Here is a 22,052-nt window from a genome sequence, read left to right on the forward strand (position 1 = left end):
TTGCTGCTGGAGACTCACTTGGGAAAGACTTGGCATGGATGAGAAAAGTGTCGAGCACTGAGTGAGTGGTTTCCCTATTCCTGTCTGTGCGTTTACTAAGAGGAGATCGACGCACGGATAGAAATGGGGGCTGTGGATGGGAAATGGGAATCACGTGAGCAGGAGAGAGAAAGGGCTAGGTAGTTAAGAGCCAGCAGGTGTGGAGCCTCTCGCGCAAATCATGAAGGCGAAGGTTACTAGACTTTTCATTGTACAGTACTAGACTAGGTCATAAGTTTGGGTACAAAGATATTTCACTGCTTGGGATATACACTTGCTCGCTCGACACCACTGTATGGAGTGCATTAGCTAGCATGTCTTCGGTCAGTCAAATGGTAGCTTTATTTCTATTACGTTGAGCTTTCATGGTATCTGGAGTTTCAAAAGTCTATCAGGATACCAGAGCAGAAGTAAGGAGTGATGAAATTTATGACATAGCAGTGTAGGAAGCTATTCTAAGATTCCATAGATATCAAGCCCCACATATCTACTCTAATCCCACCATCTTGAGCGAGTCCTTCCACAGCCTCTCCTCCCCGTCCTTGTCATACGCCCAAGACTTGTACCCATCATCATTGGGGATATGGCCCGCACCTTTCGCTGCACTGGCAGCTTGGGCCGACGTTGGCTTCTTGCCTACCTCAAGCTGCTCCTCGCAATCCGCCAGGAACCTTCCTCCCTTGTTTTTCCACTCTTCGCTTAACGCCGCATAGACGCTCGTCGAAGCTCCCTGTTCCGAACTCTTCACCGACCTCACCCATTCGGGGTTGTCTTTCATCAAGTTGACGAGTTCCTGTTGATGAACCTGCAACCCCGTGTTGATGCCTCCTGGGTGCAACGACGTGGCGTGCAAGTTTTGCGGTCCGTAATGGCGGTCAATGTAGTTTGCGAGCCATATGTTTGCTGTCTTCGACTGTCCATAACCGGCCCAGGGACTGTAGCTACCCTCTTTCTCGAAGTTGTAGTCGTCAAGACGGACGCTGGCTGCGCGGTGGCCGATGCTGCTCACGCTGACGACACGGCTAGGGAAATCGGGCGTCGCAGAGGCGAGCAGAGTGTCCTTCAGCAAGTTGAAGAGAAGAAAATGACCGAGGTGATTGGTTGCGAACTGCGTCTCGAAGCCGTCGACGGTCTTGCCGTATGGGCACGCCATTATACCGGCATTGTTGACCACAATGTTAAGTTTGTCGGTCTTGCTAAGAATATCTTTCGCCCCTTTCCTCACGCTCTCGAGGTTATCAAGGCTCATTTCGATCAATGTGATGGGACCGCCACTTGGGATCTTGCTGGCTAGGATCTTGTCGACGACGGCCTGGCCTTTGGCGACGTTACGAACAGTGCCGAAGACGTGGGCACCGGTAGCATGGAACGCACGCAATGTCTCAATTCCAATGCCAGAGGAGATACCTGTAACGAGCATAACCTTGTCAGGCAGCTTGCCAATGAGGTTTTCGTCCTCGAGGATCTGGATGGCAGTGGGCCGAGCATCACCGGCTCCATTGGGAGAGGCATGTGCGGCAGCGTAGCGAGACATAGTGCGGTATGTTTTGAATGGTAGAGGAAGATATTGAGAAATGTGAGAAGAGGTGGAGGATCGTATTCTTGTTGGTTTTATGTTTGACAGGAGAGGGGTTATGATGCGGAGAAGACGAGCAGCCATGCAGAAGAATCTAGGGGTCTATATACACCACCATGCACCAGACACTTCACTTACTCTTCAAGTAGCTCTAAGGATATACATGCGGAGTTAAGAGCGCCTGCATGTAATCGTGGTGGGCATTAGTGGGACGAGCCTAAAGCGTCGTCTGTAACTCCTGCGCTTAGATGGTTTCAGGCCGTCAGTCGTCATGACTTCCGCCAGCGAAGAAACTAAACTTCGAATTATCCGTTAACGGATGGGGAATAATCGGACGAGTCCGCGCGGTAATGTTCTGCTACCAGCGTCGTCGAGGCGGTGATAATGCGGATGGTAAACATGGCTCGCGTCAGCGCCGTGTAGAGTCGGCGTTAAGAACATCTCACGGCTTTTGGAGATCCTCACGCCACGAAGCACAGGCCTCAAATCACCGTTACGCCCTTTTGCAGGTGTGTACAAGAATAGGACATACATAGTGCGTTTTGTCCAGTGGAAGTTTCCTATTGCTCGACTCTATTGATGACACACCAACGTACATGAACGTGTGTATGTCCTTTGACTGCTACCTGCAAGACAACGAGAATCTCCACCACCATAGGCATAACGAGTCCCTCTCTTACCTTCCGTTGGGTACATAGTCTCTACCAAAGCCTGGCAAAGGCTTCGTGAGAGTTGGTATCATTGAGACAGAGTATCGGCCTCCCTCACAAGACTAGGTAGATATCTGTCCTGGCTTGCGATGGAGAGATTCGATATCTGTTGTCAGTATTGCCCTTTTGATCGACTATGTTAGACCTTTTCGAGTCGTCATTTAAATGATCTAAAATCCCTTCTGACCATCCCACTCTAAGTTCAAAAGAGTTTGGGATTGAGAAGGAAAAGACTGTCCAAGGCTGAGCAGCACATGGCGAGGAAGTACAATGCCTCGTCATAGAAATCCGTACACCCGTTCACCACTGCGTGAGGAGCTTCATAGTATTTTCAGCATTCCGAATAAGAAATTTTGGCATTTTGGACAACTAGTAAACTCACGAGGCTACCTCGGAAAACGTCACAGGTTGTACACAGATTGGAAGTGTATTCGCTGTCCCCGGTTTCTGTTGGTACGTTGAAGCTCCACAAACGATTGCAGGGAAGTGTACGGATATCTCTGGCAAGGCACTGTAGGTAGGCACATTGGTTTTCACGAGAACAACAAGTTTAATAGAACAGATAAATTCGAGTAAAAGTACTGCAATGCGTAAACTATCACGCTCGCTGTACTCCGCTATGCAAACGCCAACCAGCAATACCCACAATGCATCCACCAATAAAGCACATATATGCTCCTTCGAACAAGAAATCTCCTAGCACTCAACACCGAGGCTCCTAAGGTTCCCTCTCAGATCCAAAGGCCTGTACATTGGGTTGACGACAACGTTGCACATCGTGCCCATCCGGATCAGCGCCACATAGCTAGGTGCGACTTCTGTTGCAATAACCTCCACCACTTTCGACGCCTCTTCTCTGCTGATCGGGCTCCTCACGCTTCCTTGTAGTGTTTGGACCAGTGCTGCCATCGTGAACGAACACCGTTGTCCGCCTCCTCGAGCTGCGACGAGCATAGATAGCACGCCTAAGACTTCTTCAGCGCGGCCCAGAGCCGCTTTGCGGGCCATTTCGGCAGGAGTTGGCGCATCCGGGAGAAGGGCCTGCGCTGCTTGCTTCGCGAGAATGCGATCAAGGAGATTGGCCCTGCGGATCGGCGTGAACGATGTAATTTTCGCCTGGGTCTGTTCCACGGGCTCGGGTGTGCTCTGGTTCTTCAGCGATCTCGGAACCGCGATCGCGACGCGTGTTTTCTTCTGCGCGCGCGCGTCATCTGCGGCGTCGGTGATTTCTTGTAGGCGCTTTCGGCCCTTTTCGCGGAGAGGTAGAGTTTTGCTTAATGATTCGCAAACAGTGATTTCGGCCAGCGGGAGTCGCGAGATGAACGCGTCGACGGTGGGGGCTTCAGTCAGAACATTGGGGTTGGCGAGAAGCTGTTCTGCGACCGCCTTCCTTGGGCGACCGCGTTTCCGAGGTTGAGATTGCAGGAATAGAGCGCGCTTCTGCATCTCCAGCGCCTGCATTTGCTTCTCCACCCATGTGGTCCACAATCCCTCTAGCGCTTGCATGAAAGCCGCGTTCAGCTTCTCCTCCTCAATATGTCGTGCCATTATCCCACGGCTCTGGATATGCTCGGCCAATTCGAGGCAGATCTTGCCGTAGCCGTAGTCGGAGAGGCGGAATAGGGACTCATGAGGTGCGCCGGCGCTTAGGATTCCGAGGCAGAGTTTGATGTCGTCGAGGGTCACGCGTCGCCGGCCCCAGATGGAGGATATCGAGGGAGCCAGGGCGCGCAGGTCGACGGGAGAAGCATTGCCGTTGTGCGCATAGTGGAGTGAGACCGCAGTGAGAAAGGAGGAGTGCAGCGTGACGAGATCGTTGAGTTCGACTGGGAGATCCATCGGGGGGGTGAGCATGCCGTGGGCGGCCATTGCGGAATAGTAATGTATCCCTTTGTAATTATAGCAGGATAGGATACTTGCGGAGAGGATAATAGAGCAATGGGTGTGGAGAGATGATGGGCGTGATGATGGATGGTGGGGAGAGGGGAGAAGCTTGAAGTTTAGGAGGCTTTAGAATACACGCGACGCGACACGCTAACCTGACTAGCGAAATTGAATTATTCGCGCGTTCACAACCAATCATTTCAATCACTACGAACGTTTCTGCAACGCAAAGAAAATATGGGCATGTCAAGAGAGTGGTAGGGCGATGATTGTAACACAGGTCTATTTGAACGGACCGACCCTGTACGTGGTTGAAGATCAGTTGCTTCATTCACCTTCACGTTGCTTCCATCTGCTCTATTTTACGACAATGTGATGAAGTTGTCTAAACATTCGTCGGAATGAGTCGATCGTAAGTTTGTGATATCATCTGATTCACTCTCTCTTGCAATTCACATCTCATGCAGACGTTCGATAATGTGTCGAAGCGCCCCAGACATAGACTTTTGTCACTGGCACGCGCCAGGTCGTATAGGATTTACCCTAACCTTAAGGGCCAAATGTCTATGGGTTTGCCAATGAGTGGGCTAAGTTATCTAAAGCAGTTGCCGATAGTATGTAGCTCTAGAACCAAGGAGTTATGACTGATATTCGTTCCGACTGCGGAAAAGCAAATGATTGGCCTCTTGCACCCAAATGATTTGCAATATGAAAGATCGCTATAGGCAAACGTGAAACACCAGTGGATGGGAGTTCTCGTTGGACAGGTATTATCCCCCGGTGCTTGTCTGACGAGGCGAGGCTGCTTGATCATGGGAGCCTCTGACAGCCGCTCCTACGTTTGAGTAGCGCAGGAGATGTATTGAGGTTTTACAGATACAATGGAAACACCGAGACAAGCCACACATATGGTGTAAGAGATTGTGCGCGAACCTAGCATTGGTGAATAAAGCTCTCAGCAAATCAGCAGCGGAAGAATGCCGTAGTGGACGTAGCGCAGAGTAGAGTTGATATGTACTGGAGGAAGTAGAAGAAAAAGAGTCAAACGGGAATGTGCTCTTCAGTCATAGCATTACACATCGGCGCTCGATTTTCATAACCAGCTCGCACATGCATCGTAACAGACTGTGTCGACCCCTACTTGCCACCGAACCAGCCACCGAGCCAGCCCTTCGTCTCCGATGCCTTCTTCTCGACGGTCTTATCGAATGTGTCCACAGCCGATGTCAGCTTCGCGCCTGTCTCTCTCCTGCTCTCATCGAGCTTCTTCTCGGCGCTCGCACGGTAGCTCTCAAGCTTAGCGTCAACCTTGTTGGTCGCAGCTTTCGCATCATCGGCCTGGCAATAGTGTCAACAATGAACCTCCAGCGACTGGCGAGACAAGAACGAGGCCTTAACGTACTGCCTTGTCAACCTTCTCGCCGGCTTCTTGGGCATATAGCTTGGCCGAGGTCTTTGCCTCCTTCTCCTTGCCAGGTAGCTCGCTCCTCACTTTCGATGAGAGTTGCGCAGCATCAGCTGGAGGGAGTCAATACAGCTGCACAGGTAGATGGATGTCTTTGAGGAGACAAACCTTCGAACTGCTTCTCGGCAACCTTTGGGCTTCCACCGGCATTGTACAGGTAGTATGCGCCGACACCCGCCGCGGGGAGACCGATGAAGGTAAATGCCTTGCGTCCAGCCATTGTTGAAATTTTGTAGATAGAAGCGGTTTATGGAGGGGAGTGAGTCGATTGGAGGATCTCGCGGGTATGTGGAAGGAAGAAGGGCGGAAGAGATCAGGTGTTTGTACTTGCGACGAACTGCCAGGACAAGGCGGCATGGGAGCTGGAGCCAGTGACGTAGTTGCGACAGCATCTCCGCATCACGCTAGGAGACAGCCACGGGCCCACTCACTGTTCTAGCCTCACGGCAGCTCTTCAACACCAAGACACCACCATCACCGCTACTGCGGTCCTGCACGCATCGGCCCGGGGAACGACTGCAGCTCTAGCAGTTCGAGGAGGCAAGAGTACGCATCCTCCATGCCGTCTCTGAACAGACTTCCCAACCGCTGAGGTGACATACTCCACCCATCGTAGGCCTCCTATTTTCCAATTCTTCTAGCTGTGCATGTTGATAAAGTCCTGACTCCACTCATCGTAGATCCTTACCCATGCATTTCCTACAGAAGTAATAAACGGACTTCCTGGCCCACGTACCCTTCTTGAACCTGCCAACACTCCCTATACAACACCACCATGGCAGAAGCAGTAATTAGCCTGGTCGATCACACCGAAGACGAGCGAGAAGAGCAGCCACAGCCAGAGCCAGAGGAGCTTTCAGCGGAGCAGTCTCACGTCGACATTCTCTATGAGAATCAACGCGGGTGGTTCATCTTCGGCATACCCCTCTTCTCTTCCAAAGCTCTTGGGAACCTCCGAATAGACCAAAGTCCCTGGGTGAACAGCCGATTCGAACCCAGCGTCGTGAATATTACAAACGCTCAAGTGCCTGATCCGAGCTGGACATGGGAATGGAAGACCTGGTACGTCGACATGTCGCACGATGTCGATGAAGAGGGCTGGCAATACTCGTTCTACTTCCGGAAGTTCGCCTGGCATGGCAATCACCCGTGGTTCCATTCTTTCGTGCGTAGGAGACGATGGCTGAGGAAGCGCGTGAAGCGAAAGCTCCCTCCCAAGACGAAGGACAACCGGGAGCGGCTATTTGGAGACACATTCAGCATCGGAACCACCTTGGCTCGGACGACCACCGGAAGACCTACGAGCTTGGATGCTAGGGGGACTCCAATCGAAGAGTCCGTAGACGAAGAGATTCGAGACATGCCAACTCTCATGAGCACCCTTAAGAAGGCACCGATTGACCGAGAAAAGATTGTGGCCGTCAAGAGATTCATCAACGATTCCGGGGAGGACCTCATTTACTTAGCAGAGAATGTTCGTTTTCATAACCTAATCTAGTCTATCTGATTTACTAATCATTTTTTCAGATGCCCGCAATCATGTCGATGCTCATATTCCAAAATTCCCGACGCCAGCTCCTTACCAGTCTCATGCGTACCTTCGATGCAGCAAGTGCCCACCGAGAAGAGCACAAGCAACACGAAAAGCCGGAAGATGAAGTCGAAGGACGACGGATCGACAACCTCCTCAAGGCCGTGAAAGCCGCCGATGATGAGTGTAAGGCTCTAGAATACTGGAGCGATATTCGTGGCATAATAGAAAAAGGGGAGACAGTCGGTGGAGCAAACGATGCCCATGGCTGGGACCACAAGTGGGAAGGTGTCGACTCGAGTGGACCCGCCCATCCCTAATTGAACTTTCTTTGCCGATGGCATTCTTGTGACTGTTCCTTGAACAAGTACCCTCAGCATTACTACGAAGTATGACTTCGATGTTTCCTTTTGGGTCAAGAAGCTATATGCTAAGCAACAAGCGTTTCTCTGTATATCGCATTGCTCTGCGTGTCGCACGACCCTCTATATCATCATCCTAGATAGGTTTACGACTGTTCCCTTTTCTCAGCCTTTGTATCTTGGCTTATTTGCTTCTTTCTCAAAAGTCTTCACCAGGGCTCGCCTTATTTTTATAATTTGCATCGACACATCTCTCATCTACCTCTCATTGATACCATGTTTCTAGCAGCCAAATCAGGCATCTGCTTCTTCTTGTCTTACTTTCAGGGGTCGATTCCTCTTACCCCTTATCATTGTATCCACAAATACACTCATCCTTGACAAGATAGTCTAGCGGCAGCATCGCAACTTCAACGGAATTATCATCCGCAGCCCGTGCTTTAACCAAAACTGTAAATGGGAGAGTTGGATATAGAAAGAGCTAAAGCGAGAATGGAACGATTCTTTTTCACTATCCTTATAAGCTGTGCTTCAGAAGTCATATCAGTCAGTTACATACAACTGTCGACCGGGCTCCTAGTCACACTCCCCTATCCCCCCCCCCCCCCGCCCTTCCCGCCCTTCCCGCCCTCCCGCCACGTCCTCACCTCCGCCCCTTCCTGGAAATGCTTCCCAACATGCGCCACCCACTCCCTCCAGCCTCTTACCCTCGTACTACAAAAGCCACATCGCTCCTCAAACTCCCGCTCCGCCTTAAAATACCCCAGCTCCTCATACTCGCTCATCTGCGGTGCAAGACGAGGATGCAAGCGCTTGAAATGCTGCCGGAAGTGCTGTCGGCGATATGAAGCACGACCGCATAGCACATCTTTAGCTCTGCTGATGTCGTCGCCTTTCTCGCATTCCGCAGCCTCTTTTTTGCAGAAATCTCTGGCGGTGGAGGGCTTGCAGGAGGGTACGAGGCATAGCCAGCCTTCTTGTGGGGCCCGCCGCCCCTCGTGCTTGCGCCAGTCGTCGCGCTGGGCGAAGCATGCGCCGCATTTGTGGGTGCATTGGAATGGCTTGGAGGCGTCGCGGGTGAGGAGGTCAGGAGAGGTGGCTGGGACGCAGTGGCGCCCTGTTGAAGTGCTTGAGGAGGAGAGAGCGTGGGATGCTTCTTTCAGTGCTGCAGTGCGGAGAGTCGGAAGGTCGGGAGCTGGCCTAGTTTCTATTCGAGGTGATGATAGTCCCGCGGGCACGGGAGAATAGGGTGGTAGAGACACGGATGGTGTGTGGCTTGGCTCGTAGCTTGGAGGTGTCCGCATCAGAGGTAGATTGCGGTTTGGATGCACGTCTCTACAAGCCTGCGCAGGGCTCTGCCGCATCCGTTGGCTGAGCCATTGCTCGATGTTCTTTCCGGATTCATCGGTGAGGTCTGTCAGTGCGCGGATGTGCTTTGCCTTTGGAAATATGGAGGGGTAGCTCTCCAGCCAGGCCTCACAGAGGACTGTAGCTGGTTCGCTGAGAGGAAAGGAAAAGGTCTTGACCCGTTTTACAGCGTTGCTCTCTTCCAATACCGAGTCACGCTTCCGCGAGTGGGAACTCGAGACGGTGGGGCTGGGTGATGCTCGCGAGGTTGCTGGAGGTGTGACGGGTATGCAAGAAAGATCATTGACTGGAAAGGAAAAAGTAGGATAGCTGAATGTCGAATCTGGAGGGACTACGAAGGGCGATCCATTTGGCTCTAGAGGAAGAGCTTCTAGAGCTGCTGAGAACGCTGCTACGGGGCTGTAAGTCTGGTACACTCTTCTAAAGCGTGCAGAAGTTCTAACCAGAAGAGTACTGTGAAGAATTCAGGCTGTACATCGAATCATCGGTCGTGAGACCATCCCAACCAGTAGCGAAGTCCATTTTTGCGAGGGTCAAAAGGGCGGCGGAGCAGCTGCGATGTGGTTGGCGGCCAGCGACTAATTATGTGATTGGCTCTTGACCGGTCCGCCTGGAGATGGATAGTGTGGCAGTGCAAAGTGGCGGTGCACCCAGGATTTATGAACCCAACTCGCGCGGGACAAGAAGGCGTACAAGGGTACAGACAGGGATGTTGCAAGGATATAAGAGTTAGACCGCAGTTGACTGACTGGTCATGTTGGGCGGGAGCCTGGAAGGAAGTGGTCGAAGTGAAGGCTAAGCAGGATGGGGAAGAAGCTAAACTGGTTTGAGTGGGCGTAACGCAGTTCATATACTGGAGGGCCAGCTGATGACGTAGGTGGAGGGCTGCTTATGTACGTGGGGATTGGACGATGAGGAGTCCGAGGTGGAGAAGCAAGTGAGAGTGGGCGAGAGAAGGGCGAGAGATGCTAAAAATAGGATCTGGCGAGGTTTAAGTACTCGAGAAGGTGTGGCTGGGGGCCAGAAAGAGTTCCACGCAGCCCTCTTCGCCCTTTTCGCCCTCTCCGGACGTTTCGGACGTCGATACAAAGGTATGTTCAGTTGCATACGTGTACGCTGGGCCAATCATTTCTTCTCTTGCAGGGTGAAGCTCAAAGATTCGAGTTCTTTCTTCACATGGATAGATGAAATGTTCGTAGAATCGTGAGTAGCTAAGACTAAAAACGCCTGAGGTTTGTCTTTCAGCCTTGAGATCTTATCCTGGCCAACTGCGGTACTAGTTGAATGCCTGGAGGAGCTGTAGTCAGGCTAGCTCACGTGACTGATGCAGTATCACCAAGTTGAGTCTGGAAGTTTTTTGGAAGAACAAGATATTACACACTGGGTATATAAAAGTCTTTGAGGAAACGCTTTTGTGCGTGGATGAAGTTCATCAAAAAGTCAGCCGAGGACGTGACGTTGAGTGGCCCTCTGGTTTTCCTAGTCCACCATAGAATATCTTATGCTCCCGGTCTTCCGTAGTTCTAAAGTTTGCTCCGACGCATCTCCAGTCCCACCACCCATCGTACACCAGCCAAATCGCCGCCTGTATTGCTCCGTGCGTCAATTCTGACCACTTGGCCATCATGTCCCCCTTCAGGTGCCTGTCAGCTTTGAGCAACACCACCATCAACCTTAAGCAAACGCGTCGCGCTACAGGACTTGAAAATGATTAAAATTCATGGGTATCACACATATTGCATCGCTGAGGCCACAGACGCTGGTGACCCTCCCCCTGGAGCAGCCTCGTCCTTCGCATATTCGATAGACGCGGTTCCGAGCTCCTCTCCGTCACAAGTCACCCTAAACTGTAATGTCCCTTCCTTTGAACCTAGTATTACTTCTCTGTCATAACAGAGCCTGTACCTCAACTTTCCATTTTTGTAACTCGATTCGAACTTTGCCAAGTGTGATTGTTGCATGACATGCCGGATCGTTCCGACCACTTCTACGCCTAAACTGCTATTAACACCATGCTTTCATACGTCAAGCAAAATTTGACTTACCAGGGTCTGTCTTCCTCTCTGGAGGGACTTCAAAGGAGCTGGAATACAACGTCTTGGTCCGAATTAACGAATCGCCTGCTGTGTAACTTCTCCGTACGCTTGTGGAGATATGGGTGTTTTCATCGATGACTTGTCCCTGGGACTCTTGTGAGTGGCTGGTTTTTCTTCTGGAGAATTTCGACAAACCTTTTTGACTTGCCAATCCATTCTCGAGTTGCATTGCTTTCGTCCATCCCACGAATCGTACTTTACGTCGGTCTCAGGATCGATGCCTTCTCGAAACGTAGCGCTATATGCGACGCCGTAATGACGACGGCATCGCTTCCGGATCGGTGCAATGTCTAAAAGACCGCGCAATGCAGCGCCTCGAACGATGGCTGCTTGACTGTTTGGACTTAGCATGACGGGGCTACTTGTAGTTCGAAAGACACTTACGGATGCTCTGGACATAAGAGCCTTACGCTTCCTCGGCTATTACACCACGCCCGAACCTTGGTGTTGAGATAGGGGGAGTCTCCAAAACCACCGACTAGGATAACTCGCTACAAGTCATGTCAGCAAGAAGCTTATCATATCGTGAGGTGAGAACCGACATTAATCGTGCAGTTTCCTGCGGCCTGGTTTGCCAGTCGCATCTGCTGCTCCAGAAGACTGATGATCTTGTTCACCACCGGCTCAAAAAAGCTGAGCATGTCTCGCCTAGACCCTTGTTAACGTATTGCCGATAGAGGTTGGGCATGATCTCGTACCCAGTAAGTTTAACTACACATTCATCGTCATCGTATACGATTGAGTAGCTTACGCCGGGCATCACCAGGTTGATCTCATACACTTGGTCGAGGTCGTCGGAAGATCCAAAATCCTTCTTGTGACCCTCGAAATCCTTCATGAATCGGCTGCCTGGGCCTTTCTTCTCGAACTTCAAATTATCGAAACTGGCACCAAACTTCCGAGACATCCATTGATGGAATTGACGATCGATATAAGTGGAACCACACTTGCCACCGGCTCCCTCAACCAGTTCCTCGAAAGTCAATTTCGGTGCAACGCTGGTGATCTTGTAAGTGGTTATATCGACAGTGCCTCCGCCACAATCGCATATCAAGAGCCCGTCGCCGGGCTTTGCCTGGTTTGATAGTCCTTCTTGAGTCAGACCTTTCAAAACGGATACGCCAGCTGCCTCGGGTTCCGGTATCAGAAAGATTTTATCTCCTGGTCTCGAGGCAAACCCTGCAGCGCGTGCAGCAGCTTGAGTCGAAGCCTTCGCGGCATCACTCCAGATTGCAGGCACCGTGAACCAGAATTCGAACGGGGTCTCGCGAACCACCTCTGGAGAGATGCGTTTTTCAAGCTCTGTGACTGTCCATCGGTATACCTCTCGCAGATAATCGGCAGCTACCTCTGTGGCCGTTTTCCCTCGAGGGAGTCGGAGCATACCCGCGCCTTCTGACTTCTGCAGATCCGGATCATCATGCGCCGTTGCTGGGGTCCTGGAGTCGAGCAGCAACTTTGTCCAACTATAGCTGGTCATCTTTGGAGTAACTTGATACCCGAATTGGTTGGCGTTGGACTCTTGATTTTCGCTCCGGTAGGCAATACGCGACGGTGTCTTCCATACAGCGTCTGCACCACCTGGGCCCGGATAGGTTCTAATGACGTGGATATCGTTGATACTAGTTTTAGAGGAGTCGACATAACTGATGCCTTTGCGAATTGTCAGAATCGGGCACGCGCCGCTGGTGTTGAGCTCTGAGACCCTTACCTGTGTAAGTTGTCCCATAATCGACTCCGATGATTATTCGATGGCTGCTGTCTGTCAAGGATAAGGCTGAAAGCAGTGAACCACCATTCCATGGTCCCGGTGGCGCCCTTCGAACGGTCGTTCGCCTTTCCCACGGATTCTCATATAGGTCTGCCATCGATAGTGGCCTCGTAAAACTCTCGAATGCTCCTTCACAGCCACTGGTCGCGCGAGAGGGAAAGGATCAGATAAGTCTTTCCCAACGCCCTTCGGACAAAGGACAAACTTGTGCACGCCTAGGATGTCAGCCTCGATGAATCACTAGGCCATCGCCAGGCGTGCCCGAGGGTGTCGCCTGGATAACACAAGTCTGGAACCCTGGCGCGGTCGGACTCGCTACTGCAAAGCGACCACGTCCCAACCAGCTCCGCCTCCACCAGAAACACCAAGGAAACCTCGGGGCCATCGAGTAAATTTCCATTGGACGGCGATGCAGCCTGTCTGCACGATGAAGTTGCAATATGCGCCCGTCGTCCGTTTTGGGTTCATTGCATGCTGCATGAGCAGCCGAAGTCACAATCTCAGCCTTGTGAACGCCGACGTTCGCCCCAGCCACCTGGGTACTAGCGACACAGCATTCATGCAGTTTGACAGCCGGCGCAGGCGTCTCGAGTCCACCGGGAGCAGGCTATCGTGCCATATATGCCCTTACAGATAACATTCCGCAGCAGCGGGCGCAGCGCACCGTTCAATGTTCCACCTTTCTATTGAGCCTCGTTCGTAATTGTACCTCACAAGTCCAGCTCGTCACGCTCCGGCGATCATTAACATTGATCGCACGGGCTCCGCAGCTGACCTCGAAAATATAAGCAGCCTATATACCCTTGGATCTTTGAGTGTCATCTGCTTCATAAATTCACCTACTCTCTGGCCCAATTACAGGCCGAATATTGACAGACTGAAGGGCTTTGGAGTTCGGCGAGTTTGCGGCTTGAGAATTGACACTGTTGATGGATGCAGAAGCCAAAATGTCTGGTGAAAAAGCAGAAAATGGAAAAGAGGTAAGTAACATGCTCTATGCTATGAACAAGCTTCATTTTCTTGATCGTTGTATCACGTTAATCGGGGATGCCGACTGCCAGGGTCCGATCAACTATACACTTTTTCCCATATCACTACCTTAATGAGATGGAGTCTGACATCATTTGCTAGGAAACACCGAACTCAAAAATAGAGGAAACACATGAAGATGATGAGATCTATAAAGTAAGATGCTCAAGTTGTACACGTCTAATACTGCTCATGCAATTTCAGATTGCGCCCAAGGAATCAATCAAAACCGTATCTCGGACCAACTCTGCATCTATAGACGCCAATGTGCAGTTCAAATCTGTAAGCTCATCGAGGCCAAATTCAGGAAAGGTGTCGAAACCAGCGCCTTCTCAAAATGTTGCCTCCGGTGTGCCTAATAGAACTTCGAGTACTTCAAATATCTCCACATCTTCGCCAAGACCACCGCCGAAGTCCGAATTATCGAAAACGGGAGATGCTTCAAAGTTAACGGGCGATGTTGATAGAGAAGCTCAAACAGCTTCGATGGCAGCAGCGTCACACGACCAAGGGACGAGCTGGTACGATCCGAGACGAGTGATCAAGCCCGATTACGAGGGAACTATCAAAGAATTAAAACGGCGCCTGAACGAAACATCCAAGGATGCTCAGGCATGGAAGAGTCAAGCTGTGACGTATAACAAAGAAGCCCAAACTTGGAAGCGCGAATTCGAGCTCGCTCGCTCGGAAATGAATCAAATGGCCGACCAGCAGGAGCAACAGGCAGAGAAGTTTCGAAGGGTGCAGGAGAGAGCATTTCGTCAAATTGACTCTGCGGAGTGGATGCCGGAGTCCAACGAAGACATCAGCCGTAAATTGAAGGGTCTGGACTTCGATATCAAGGCTTGGGCAAAGACCTATGCAGTCCCCTTAGTGTCTAAAATCGAGACTACCAGAGACGAAAGGGCAAAACTGATGGACTGCCTGAACTGCGTGGTTAGACTTGAAAACGACAAAGTTCCCTCTCGAGTGGGAGACGATCGAGCATGGATGCTCTTGCAGGCGCGGCTTCTTCACAAGCTCTATACGGAAATCTTCGAAGAGCCCTTCTTCTTCATTGGCGAGAGACTCTGTAATGTGAAGCCTGCCAAGAACGATGATGCCAGAAGCGCGAACATTGATGCAGCGTTCAGTACGCTTTACGACGAGCTTCGAGAAGGTAAACGCCCCGTTGGCCTGCTTCTACGCAGGTAGATGTAATGCTAATGAATGGACAGTCGATGAAAAAGACGCATTTGCGTGGCGGGCTCAAACATTGAGACTGCTCGCTCCTCCGTCGAATTCAAGTCGGAAGGCCCCCAAGGCCGTTGCAGACACAAACAAGAGGACTGAGGAAGCGCGAGATAACGCCGCTGTCGTAGTATGCGATGAATTCCTTCAGACGGGCATCGAGCCCTTGATGGCGAGCCCTCGGTGCGATGCTGCGGAGAAGCTCCTCCATTCATTTGCCAAGCGGGCAGCACAGATATCTTTCTCTCTATGGGTACAAAAGCGGGACCTTGAGTACAGGTTTAAGGAAGAATTGCCAAAGGTGTTCAAGCACGATCACTCGCTGCTTGAAGCTCATCAGCTTCACAACAAGCACTTGAACGACAACCCAGCGCGATTAGATGGACTCCCTATCTTGGTTGTCACGCATCCTGCTGTGGTCAGTCGTGGAAATGACGACGGCGATTACGAGGTACGCAGCGTACTCAAAAAGGCAATCTGTTGGATGGGTGAGCCGCCTGGGTGGAAACATTAGCATGGTTTCTCTTACACAGTGTTTATTGTTTTACTTCTTGGCATTGAATGCCTGGCGTAACTGCTAGCGCTCTCTTGAAATCCAGCCCAATCGATCTGGGCCCGGCAGCACTCGCACACCACTGCTGCTAGCCTAGCAGACCGGAGCACTAAAAGGGCGTCTTTTGGCCCCGGGCGCGCCTCATGGCGAAGTGCATGACTCGCCAGGCTGGCCATGCATAGCCTCGGTGCTAATGCGAAGCTATTGGCTGCAATGCAATGCACGATAGCAAACTGTCACATCTCCAGTCTCGGCGCCTTGTTGCCTTGTGACAGCCTGGCCCGATGTCAATTATCAGCCTCAATCACGAGGGGACGACAGTCACGCCTCGCAACATACGTGAAACTTCCACGGCATAGCCACTGTGGTGCTTGGTGAGGCGCAGCGTAGTCTATTAAATATTGGGCGAGACTATCCGTCTTCGACCACATCAAGAACGGCGTCAAACATGATACTACCAGCAGACCAGTTCTTCAGCCAGGAGCCCGTAGACGGTGCTCCATGGGCATTCATTGCTGTGATGGGGGTGACTGGGTCGGGAAAGAGCAGCTTTATCAAGCTTGTTAGCGGTAATCAGAATATTGAAGTGGGCCATGATCTCCAGTCCTGTAAGCATACGAGACTCTATGGGTTCTGCGATCAAGGTTTCTGACGTCTGCAGGCACTTCCGAGATAATGGGTTACACTTTCCATTACAATGGATACAACATAAATTTAGTGGATACCCCGGGATTCAACGACACCAACAAGAGCGAGACCGAAGTACTCCAGGACATTGCGACATGGCTGAAACAGTCATACGAAGGAGATACCCGGCTTAATGGTGTTATTTATCTCCACAGTCTCGTCAATGTCCGCATGGAAGGCTCAGCCTTGCGGAATCTCAAGATGTTTCGACAACTTTGCGGTAATGAACCTCTCAAGAATGTGATACTGGCGACAACATTCTGGGGCGAAGTGAATAGGGATGTGGCCGAGAAACGAGAAGAGGAGCTCCGTACTACTCCAGATTTCTGGGGCAGCATGATATCAAGAGGCTCGACGATGAAACGACTCACTGAACGCAGATCCGCCTTAGACATCGTCTCCACCTTACTTCAAAAAGCTCCCGTGACGCTGAAGATCCAGCGCGAGCTCGTCGAAGAAGACAAATCCCTCATCGACACCGCCGCCGGCCAGACTGTCAACGAAGAACTCGTCCGCCTCGCCGAAAAGCACGCCGAAGAGCTTTCCAAGATCCAGCAGGAAATGCAAGAAGCTCTCAAAGACCACGACGAGGAAATGCAGCACATCCTCGACGAGCAGCAGCGGAAGCTCGACAAGGAGCTCTCCAAGGTGCACCGGCAGCAGGAGCAGCTACGCTACGACCGGCGGGCGGAAAAGCGGCGCATGGAAAACGACTTCGAGGCGCGCATCCGCGAAATGCAACTCGAAATGGAGCGACAGGCCAAGGTGCGAGAACTCAGCTTCGATCAGGCCGTCGCGCTCGTCCGAGCTAATGAGGGGAAAATCAGGCTCGAGGAGAGGGAGTTGCTTGAGCGGAAGATTGCGGAGCTTTCGCAGTCGCCCGTGCTGGCGGAGGATGGGGGTGGTGGAGGCGCCGATGGTACTGGAGGTGATGGCTCGAAGAAGAAGAGCAAGATGAAGGGCACGAGTAAATATCTTTTTGGAGCGCTGAAGATCATCTTTCCGGTTACGACGGCGGCACTGTTGGGGGTGCCTATCCCAAGCCCGTTTGGGAACGGTGAGACGATCACGAATTTCTTTAGCGGCATGTTTGGAAATAATACTGACCCTCAAGGGGATCCGGCAGATGCAGGGGAGTAGCAAGTGCAATGAAATGGATGTATTCATGAACAAATCAACGACTTTCGCTCTAGAGGGCAAAGGGCATGCTCAACACCGCCTTCCACTTTTCTCCGTTCATGAGCCTCTCGAATGACTCACCATATGGAGCATTCGGATGCAATATTTAGCCGATGGTGTTGAAGTTTGTAGCAAGCTGTCTCTAGTCACGTGCCTCCCCGGTGCCCTCCCCATAGGCACATCTCGGCAACATCACATCCCATTTCGCTTACTGGTTACCGGCCTCCTCTCTATCTTTCCGCATCTCTTCCGCACAGAAGCTAAAAGGAACGGAAAATAGCTATGCGCCTACCAAAACGCGGGGTGCCTACCCATGGCCCGCATCGGCACGCCTCGATCTACCGTTCCCCGGGTTTGCGGCTCGGATCTGTTAAGTTCCCGAATTCGACCATCTCAACCGACGATACAATAGCAACCGATGGTCCAGCTCGAACGGGTGGTCGAACCACATCCAGCTCGTACGATCGGCGTATGAAAGAGCATGTGGCGGTTGGATTAGGTAGATGCCGGAATTCGGCGGTTTTACTTAAAGCTACTGACACGGACTTTTGAAGTCACTTAAAAATTTGGCTCCTCCTTTCTTTTTACCTGTCTTTAGATATTGTGTTGTTGGAAAGCACTACATACGACTATGGGCTCGATCTCAGACGCAGATGTTTCGTGGGCTGATAGGCCTAACGTGTATGGCTGGCAGACTACGAACGAGAACGGATATACGCTCCAGGAGCGTCCCTCTGGCACGAAACGGCACGTGAAGATTATCTGCGTCGGTGCAGGTGCTTCGGGGATCAACTTTTCGAAGTTCGCGCAAGATGATCTGCAAAATGTGGAGACTGTGATTTACGAGAAGAATGATGAGGTTTCGGGGACTTGGATCGAGAACGTGTATCCGTGAGTTCGCCGAAGAGTTTTGCTATGTTGAGGAGAGGAACACCAAGACTGATGGTCGGATGTAGGGGCTGCGCTTGCGATATTCCCTCCGTCACGTACCAGTACACATGGGAGCCGAAGATCTGGTCGAAGTACTACTCGGAAGCGCCTGAGATCCTGGAGTATTTCAAGTTCGTGGTTGAAAAGTACAACTTGCGGAAATACATCAAGCTTCGACATGAGATCCAGCATGCAGAGTGGCACGAGGATCGCGCGAAGTGGGTGGTAAAGGTGAAGAATTTGGAGGATGGAACGACGATTGAGGACGAGAGTGACATTCTCCTGAACTGCTCTGGCATATTCAAGTGAGTTTCTCGAGATACGTCATTCCAGAGTACGAAATCTAACTGTGAATTCTAGTTACTGGGAATGGCCGAAGATCAAGGGAATCAAAGACTTCAAGGGCGCGCTAGCACACTCCGCACATTATCCTGTTGGATTGGAGCTCGAGGGGAAGCGCGTTGCGGTCATCGGGACTGGCGCCAGCGGGATTCAGCTGGTCGCAAATATTCAGAAGAAGGCGTCGAAGTTGTATACGTGGGTCCGGTCACCTACATGGATTACGCCAGGTTTTGCGTCAAGCTATGCCGGTCCGAAGGGGCAGAATGTTGAGTGTGAGTACTGATGTGCTTTCAAGTAGAGGGAAACTAACACGCAGTAGATACACCTGAGCAGAAGAAAAGATTTGCCGAAGATCCAGTGTACTATCTCAAGTATCGGAAAGCGATCGAACAAGAACTGACGAACTGGAACGCCCTTCACAAGAACCACCCGATTACCAACTTGTCTGGAGAATTGGCTTTGAAACAGATGAGGGAGAAATTACATGATCGACCAGATTTACTGAAAGCCATAACTCCTATCACCTTCCCCGTTGGTTGCAAACGGCCCACGTAAGTGATGGACGCGTCCCTCCCCAGAGCATACGGATACTGACGAATGTGAAGCCCAGGGAACGGCTACCTAGAAGCCCTCGTCTCCCCCAACGTCACCGCCTTCTGCGGCGCCTCCCTCTCCGAGCTCACATCCAAAGGCTTCATCGACCCAGATGGCAACGAAGTCGAAGTCGACGTCATCATTCTAGCCACCGGCTTCAACACATCCTGGGTCTCGCGCTTCCCCATCATCGCAAACGGTCACAACCTCCAAGACATCTACACGAAACGGCCACTCTCCTACCTCGGCGTGGCGGCACCGTACATGCCGAACTACTTCACGCTATATGGGCCGTACGGGCCAGTTGGCCAGTCGAGTCTGCTCCCGACCATGGAGTTCTTGTCGCGGTACATCATCCAGGTGATTAATAAGATGCAGCTGGAGGATATCAAGACAATCACGCCGAAGCAGAACGTGATTGAGCAGTATGGAGAGCACGCAGATCTAACGATGAAGCGACTGGTGTGGGATACGCCTTGCAGGAGTTGGATGAAGGGTGGGACGATAGACGGGAAGCCGATGACGTTTGCGGGGAGCAGGACGCAGTAGTAAGTCCTCATCCCCTATTAGAAAGGTGCCGCAGCTAACTGGATTGCAGCTTCGAGCTTGTGTCGACGCCGCGATACGAAGACTACGAGATCACGTATCATGGGAAGAACATGTGGGCGTGGTTGGGTAACGGCTTCTCGCTGCGAGATGTGGATGGACGGGACAATACGTGGTATTGGGGCCAGGTAGACGGGCTTGACGAGGAGACGGACTATGCAGAGGATCTGAAGGATATGAGGTTTGTGAAGGCGCCGACCGAGGCTCCTACATTGCCGGGACCTTAGTCTGCGTATAGTTATTAGGCACTACTTGGGCAATTTCAGTACGGTTTCGAAAATCTAGATTACAGGTGAACCGATCTTTTTGCTGCAAGAACTGCTGTACAGGTTTTGACATCGACCCTAGAACTTTGACACCCTGTAGACGTACCATAGTCAATGGTAAAAGAGTGTGTACAAACTTTTGGCCCGTCCCTATACGGTGCCTTGCAATGTGCTCAAGTACTCCAAAGTGAGATGACCAGCCTTCCAAGCCACAGAAAACAAAAGAAACGCTCATCATCGTCGAGCCATTACTAGCTCCCTATGATACATATACATACTAATCCGTAGCAGATCTTTGCTTCCCCGAGCGGAATCGTCAAACAATCCCGTTGTCCGTTAATCGAGTCGAGTACTAGTCCTCAGCGCCGCGAAGAGGCGCCTGCTATGCTGAAGGGGTTTTTTTATATAAAACACACTGGTAGCACACTTTTCACACGCAGTAAATCGTGGGCGTACAGGCATCAATACGCACTTATTGAGTCGGTCTTCTATCCGCGAGCTGTTTTATGGTGTTTTGGGGGGGAGGGGGTTTGCCGAAGGGACATGTTCTTCCTCTCCCCGTCGAAGTGCCCGCTGGCTTCGCGTGAGCAAGTGCCCGCTAGCTCTTCGGTAGGGAGGCTGGCTCGCCGACTCGAGCTGATGGTAGGCATGCAGATGCAGCTCCGAGTGAGGGTTGGTAGGAGCGTGTCTGCTGGCTCATTCGTAGACCGAGGTGGTAGAACGTGCCTGCTGACTTCTTCGGAACGGAACCATCATCGGGGATGTAACTTAGATGGTAACAACGGCTCGAGAAAGGCGTGCCTGCGCGAACTCAAGGAGATATAACAGTGGAAGAAAATGAGAGACCGGATAGATTGTGATAAGCCACCTGCTTTGGAATTCGAATCGTTGTAAGTGCCGGAGGGAGGGGTGAAGAGATGTAGAGAACGAAGATGTCGGGTCAAGTAGAACGCCCTCTTTCACTAAGCTTTTCCAAGAAGTCAGGATAGAGCTCCGGATGTCTCGCTCTCACATGCCGAAGAAGGTTATCGCGACGTGGCCATCCCTTGCCCAGTTTTGCGCGCTTGCATTTGGGATCAGGACAGAGAAGTTCAGACCCATGGCTTCGATGTTTGGAGCGCTGGTGACGATCAAGATCTTTCCGGAGCGCGAATCTGGTCTTGCTGTACTCGCATTCTGGAACTGGACATTTGGATGGCTTAGCGTGTCGTTCCTGATGCTTGCTACGTTCAGTTAGCCTCCGGAATGCTTAGAGTGCGGTGGTGAACGTACATGAGCTTGTCCTTTTGTGGAAAGCCTTCGTGACAACCTGGTTCTTCGCATCGGAACACAGGACCTGCATCGATGCGAAGAGTTCCAGAAGTATCGACCAGGCGAGGTTCCGGTGGAATGCTATTGATAGTAAAAGGATCGACTGAGGGTTGAGCTGGCAGTGGTGGTAATGGACTGGCGCTATTGGAACTTGAAAGACTGTCTGAAGCCACAATGCTGCTTGGGCTTGACAAGAGAGTAGGAGACGCAAGTGACTGCTCAGAGCAAATCTGATTTAATTCTTCGGTTCTGGGAGGGCATAGGAATGAAATCGGGGCCTTCAAGTTTAGGGAGTTCGCAAGTTGAACGACCTTGCGCAACTCCGGCGGCGTGTTATAGTGACAAGTAGAGTCAAACAGCGTGTCTACAACGAGTTTCGGATCCACAAAGGAGTGTATCGGTGCCTGGGGCCCATCGTAGTTTACTGGATCATGGCGATTTGTTATTTGGGCAAGGGAGACGGCGAGCCTCCCCTACCGCCGAGTTTGGGTTCTGCGTAGACTGATAAGTACATGTTCTAGTT

General features: G+C 51.5%; 10 protein-coding genes across 10 annotated transcripts; 4 read left to right on the forward strand and 6 right to left on the reverse strand.

Moving 5' to 3' along the window:
• Window positions 1-526: 526 nt before the first annotated feature.
• BDZ99DRAFT_518219 (short-chain dehydrogenase) lies at window positions 527-1,573 on the reverse strand (the record flags this gene model as incomplete). Its single annotated transcript, XM_033725272.1, has 1 exon — window positions 527-1,573. The coding sequence occupies one exon, from the start codon at window positions 1,571-1,573 to the stop codon at window positions 527-529; it is 1,047 nt and encodes a 348-aa protein (XP_033579334.1).
• A 1,308-nt stretch (window positions 1,574-2,881) lies between these two features.
• On the reverse strand, window positions 2,882-4,281 carry BDZ99DRAFT_461090 (uncharacterized protein). Its single transcript, XM_033719535.1, has one exon. The coding sequence runs from the start codon at window positions 4,192-4,194 to the stop codon at window positions 3,022-3,024; it is 1,173 nt and encodes a 390-aa protein (XP_033579335.1). The 5' UTR covers window positions 4,195-4,281; the 3' UTR covers window positions 2,882-3,021.
• Window positions 4,282-5,346: 1,065 nt separating this feature from the next.
• BDZ99DRAFT_474553 (uncharacterized protein) lies at window positions 5,347-5,894 on the reverse strand (the record flags this gene model as incomplete). Its single annotated transcript, XM_033721915.1, has 3 exons — window positions 5,347-5,547; window positions 5,612-5,727; window positions 5,783-5,894. 3 exons carry the CDS (start codon window positions 5,892-5,894, stop codon window positions 5,347-5,349), a joined length of 429 nt encoding a protein of 142 aa, XP_033579336.1.
• Window positions 5,895-6,151: 257 nt separating this feature from the next.
• On the forward strand, window positions 6,152-7,774 carry BDZ99DRAFT_265612 (uncharacterized protein). Its single transcript, XM_033713839.1, has 3 exons — window positions 6,152-6,286; window positions 6,355-7,148; window positions 7,202-7,774. Exons 2-3 carry the CDS (start codon window positions 6,450-6,452, stop codon window positions 7,523-7,525), a joined length of 1,023 nt encoding a protein of 340 aa, XP_033579337.1. The 5' UTR covers window positions 6,152-6,286; window positions 6,355-6,449; the 3' UTR covers window positions 7,526-7,774.
• Window positions 7,775-8,084: 310 nt separating this feature from the next.
• Window positions 8,085-9,457, reverse strand: BDZ99DRAFT_474555 (uncharacterized protein; the record flags this gene model as incomplete). The annotated part of the gene is made up of 3 exons (XM_033721916.1): window positions 8,085-8,096; window positions 8,215-9,221; window positions 9,379-9,457. 3 exons carry the CDS (start codon window positions 9,455-9,457, stop codon window positions 8,085-8,087), a joined length of 1,098 nt encoding a protein of 365 aa, XP_033579338.1.
• Window positions 9,458-10,320: 863 nt separating this feature from the next.
• On the reverse strand, window positions 10,321-13,021 carry BDZ99DRAFT_461093 (actin-like ATPase domain-containing protein). Its single transcript, XM_033719536.1, has 7 exons — window positions 12,743-13,021; window positions 11,730-12,684; window positions 11,574-11,679; window positions 11,416-11,522; window positions 11,167-11,365; window positions 10,981-11,116; window positions 10,321-10,928 (listed from the first exon to the last, which is right to left on the reverse strand). Exons 1-7 carry the CDS (start codon window positions 12,897-12,899, stop codon window positions 10,663-10,665), a joined length of 1,926 nt encoding a protein of 641 aa, XP_033579339.1. The 5' UTR covers window positions 12,900-13,021; the 3' UTR covers window positions 10,321-10,662.
• Window positions 13,022-13,585: 564 nt separating this feature from the next.
• BDZ99DRAFT_265717 (uncharacterized protein) lies at window positions 13,586-15,819 on the forward strand. The gene is made up of 3 exons (XM_033713840.1): window positions 13,586-13,782; window positions 13,934-14,990; window positions 15,049-15,819. The coding sequence occupies exons 1-3, from the start codon at window positions 13,732-13,734 to the stop codon at window positions 15,573-15,575; spliced, it is 1,635 nt and encodes a 544-aa protein (XP_033579340.1). The 5' UTR covers window positions 13,586-13,731; the 3' UTR covers window positions 15,576-15,819.
• Window positions 15,820-16,062: 243 nt separating this feature from the next.
• BDZ99DRAFT_383403 (P-loop containing nucleoside triphosphate hydrolase protein) lies at window positions 16,063-17,441 on the forward strand (the record flags this gene model as incomplete). The annotated part of the gene is made up of 2 exons (XM_033715328.1): window positions 16,063-16,222; window positions 16,276-17,441. The coding sequence occupies 2 exons, from the start codon at window positions 16,063-16,065 to the stop codon at window positions 17,439-17,441; spliced, it is 1,326 nt and encodes a 441-aa protein (XP_033579341.1).
• Window positions 17,442-17,955: 514 nt separating this feature from the next.
• BDZ99DRAFT_265728 (FAD/NAD-P-binding domain-containing protein) lies at window positions 17,956-20,367 on the forward strand. Its single transcript, XM_033713841.1, has 7 exons — window positions 17,956-17,979; window positions 18,035-18,371; window positions 18,437-18,715; window positions 18,771-19,024; window positions 19,072-19,303; window positions 19,358-19,894; window positions 19,945-20,367. The coding sequence occupies exons 2-7, from the start codon at window positions 18,112-18,114 to the stop codon at window positions 20,177-20,179; spliced, it is 1,797 nt and encodes a 598-aa protein (XP_033579342.1). The 5' UTR covers window positions 17,956-17,979; window positions 18,035-18,111; the 3' UTR covers window positions 20,180-20,367.
• Window positions 20,368-21,226: 859 nt separating this feature from the next.
• Window positions 21,227-21,570, reverse strand: BDZ99DRAFT_569067 (uncharacterized protein; the record flags this gene model as incomplete). Its single annotated transcript, XM_033727847.1, has 2 exons — window positions 21,227-21,441; window positions 21,491-21,570. Coding segments are annotated over 2 exons (294 nt in total), but the record flags the coding sequence as incomplete, so codon positions are not given.
• Window positions 21,571-22,052: the final 482 nt, after the last annotated feature.

The sequence above is a fragment of the Mytilinidion resinicola genome, assembly GCF_010093595.1.
Source record: "Mytilinidion resinicola strain CBS 304.34 unplaced genomic scaffold BDZ99scaffold_6, whole genome shotgun sequence".
Taxonomy (NCBI): Eukaryota; Fungi; Ascomycota; class Dothideomycetes; order Mytilinidiales; family Mytilinidiaceae; genus Mytilinidion; species Mytilinidion resinicola.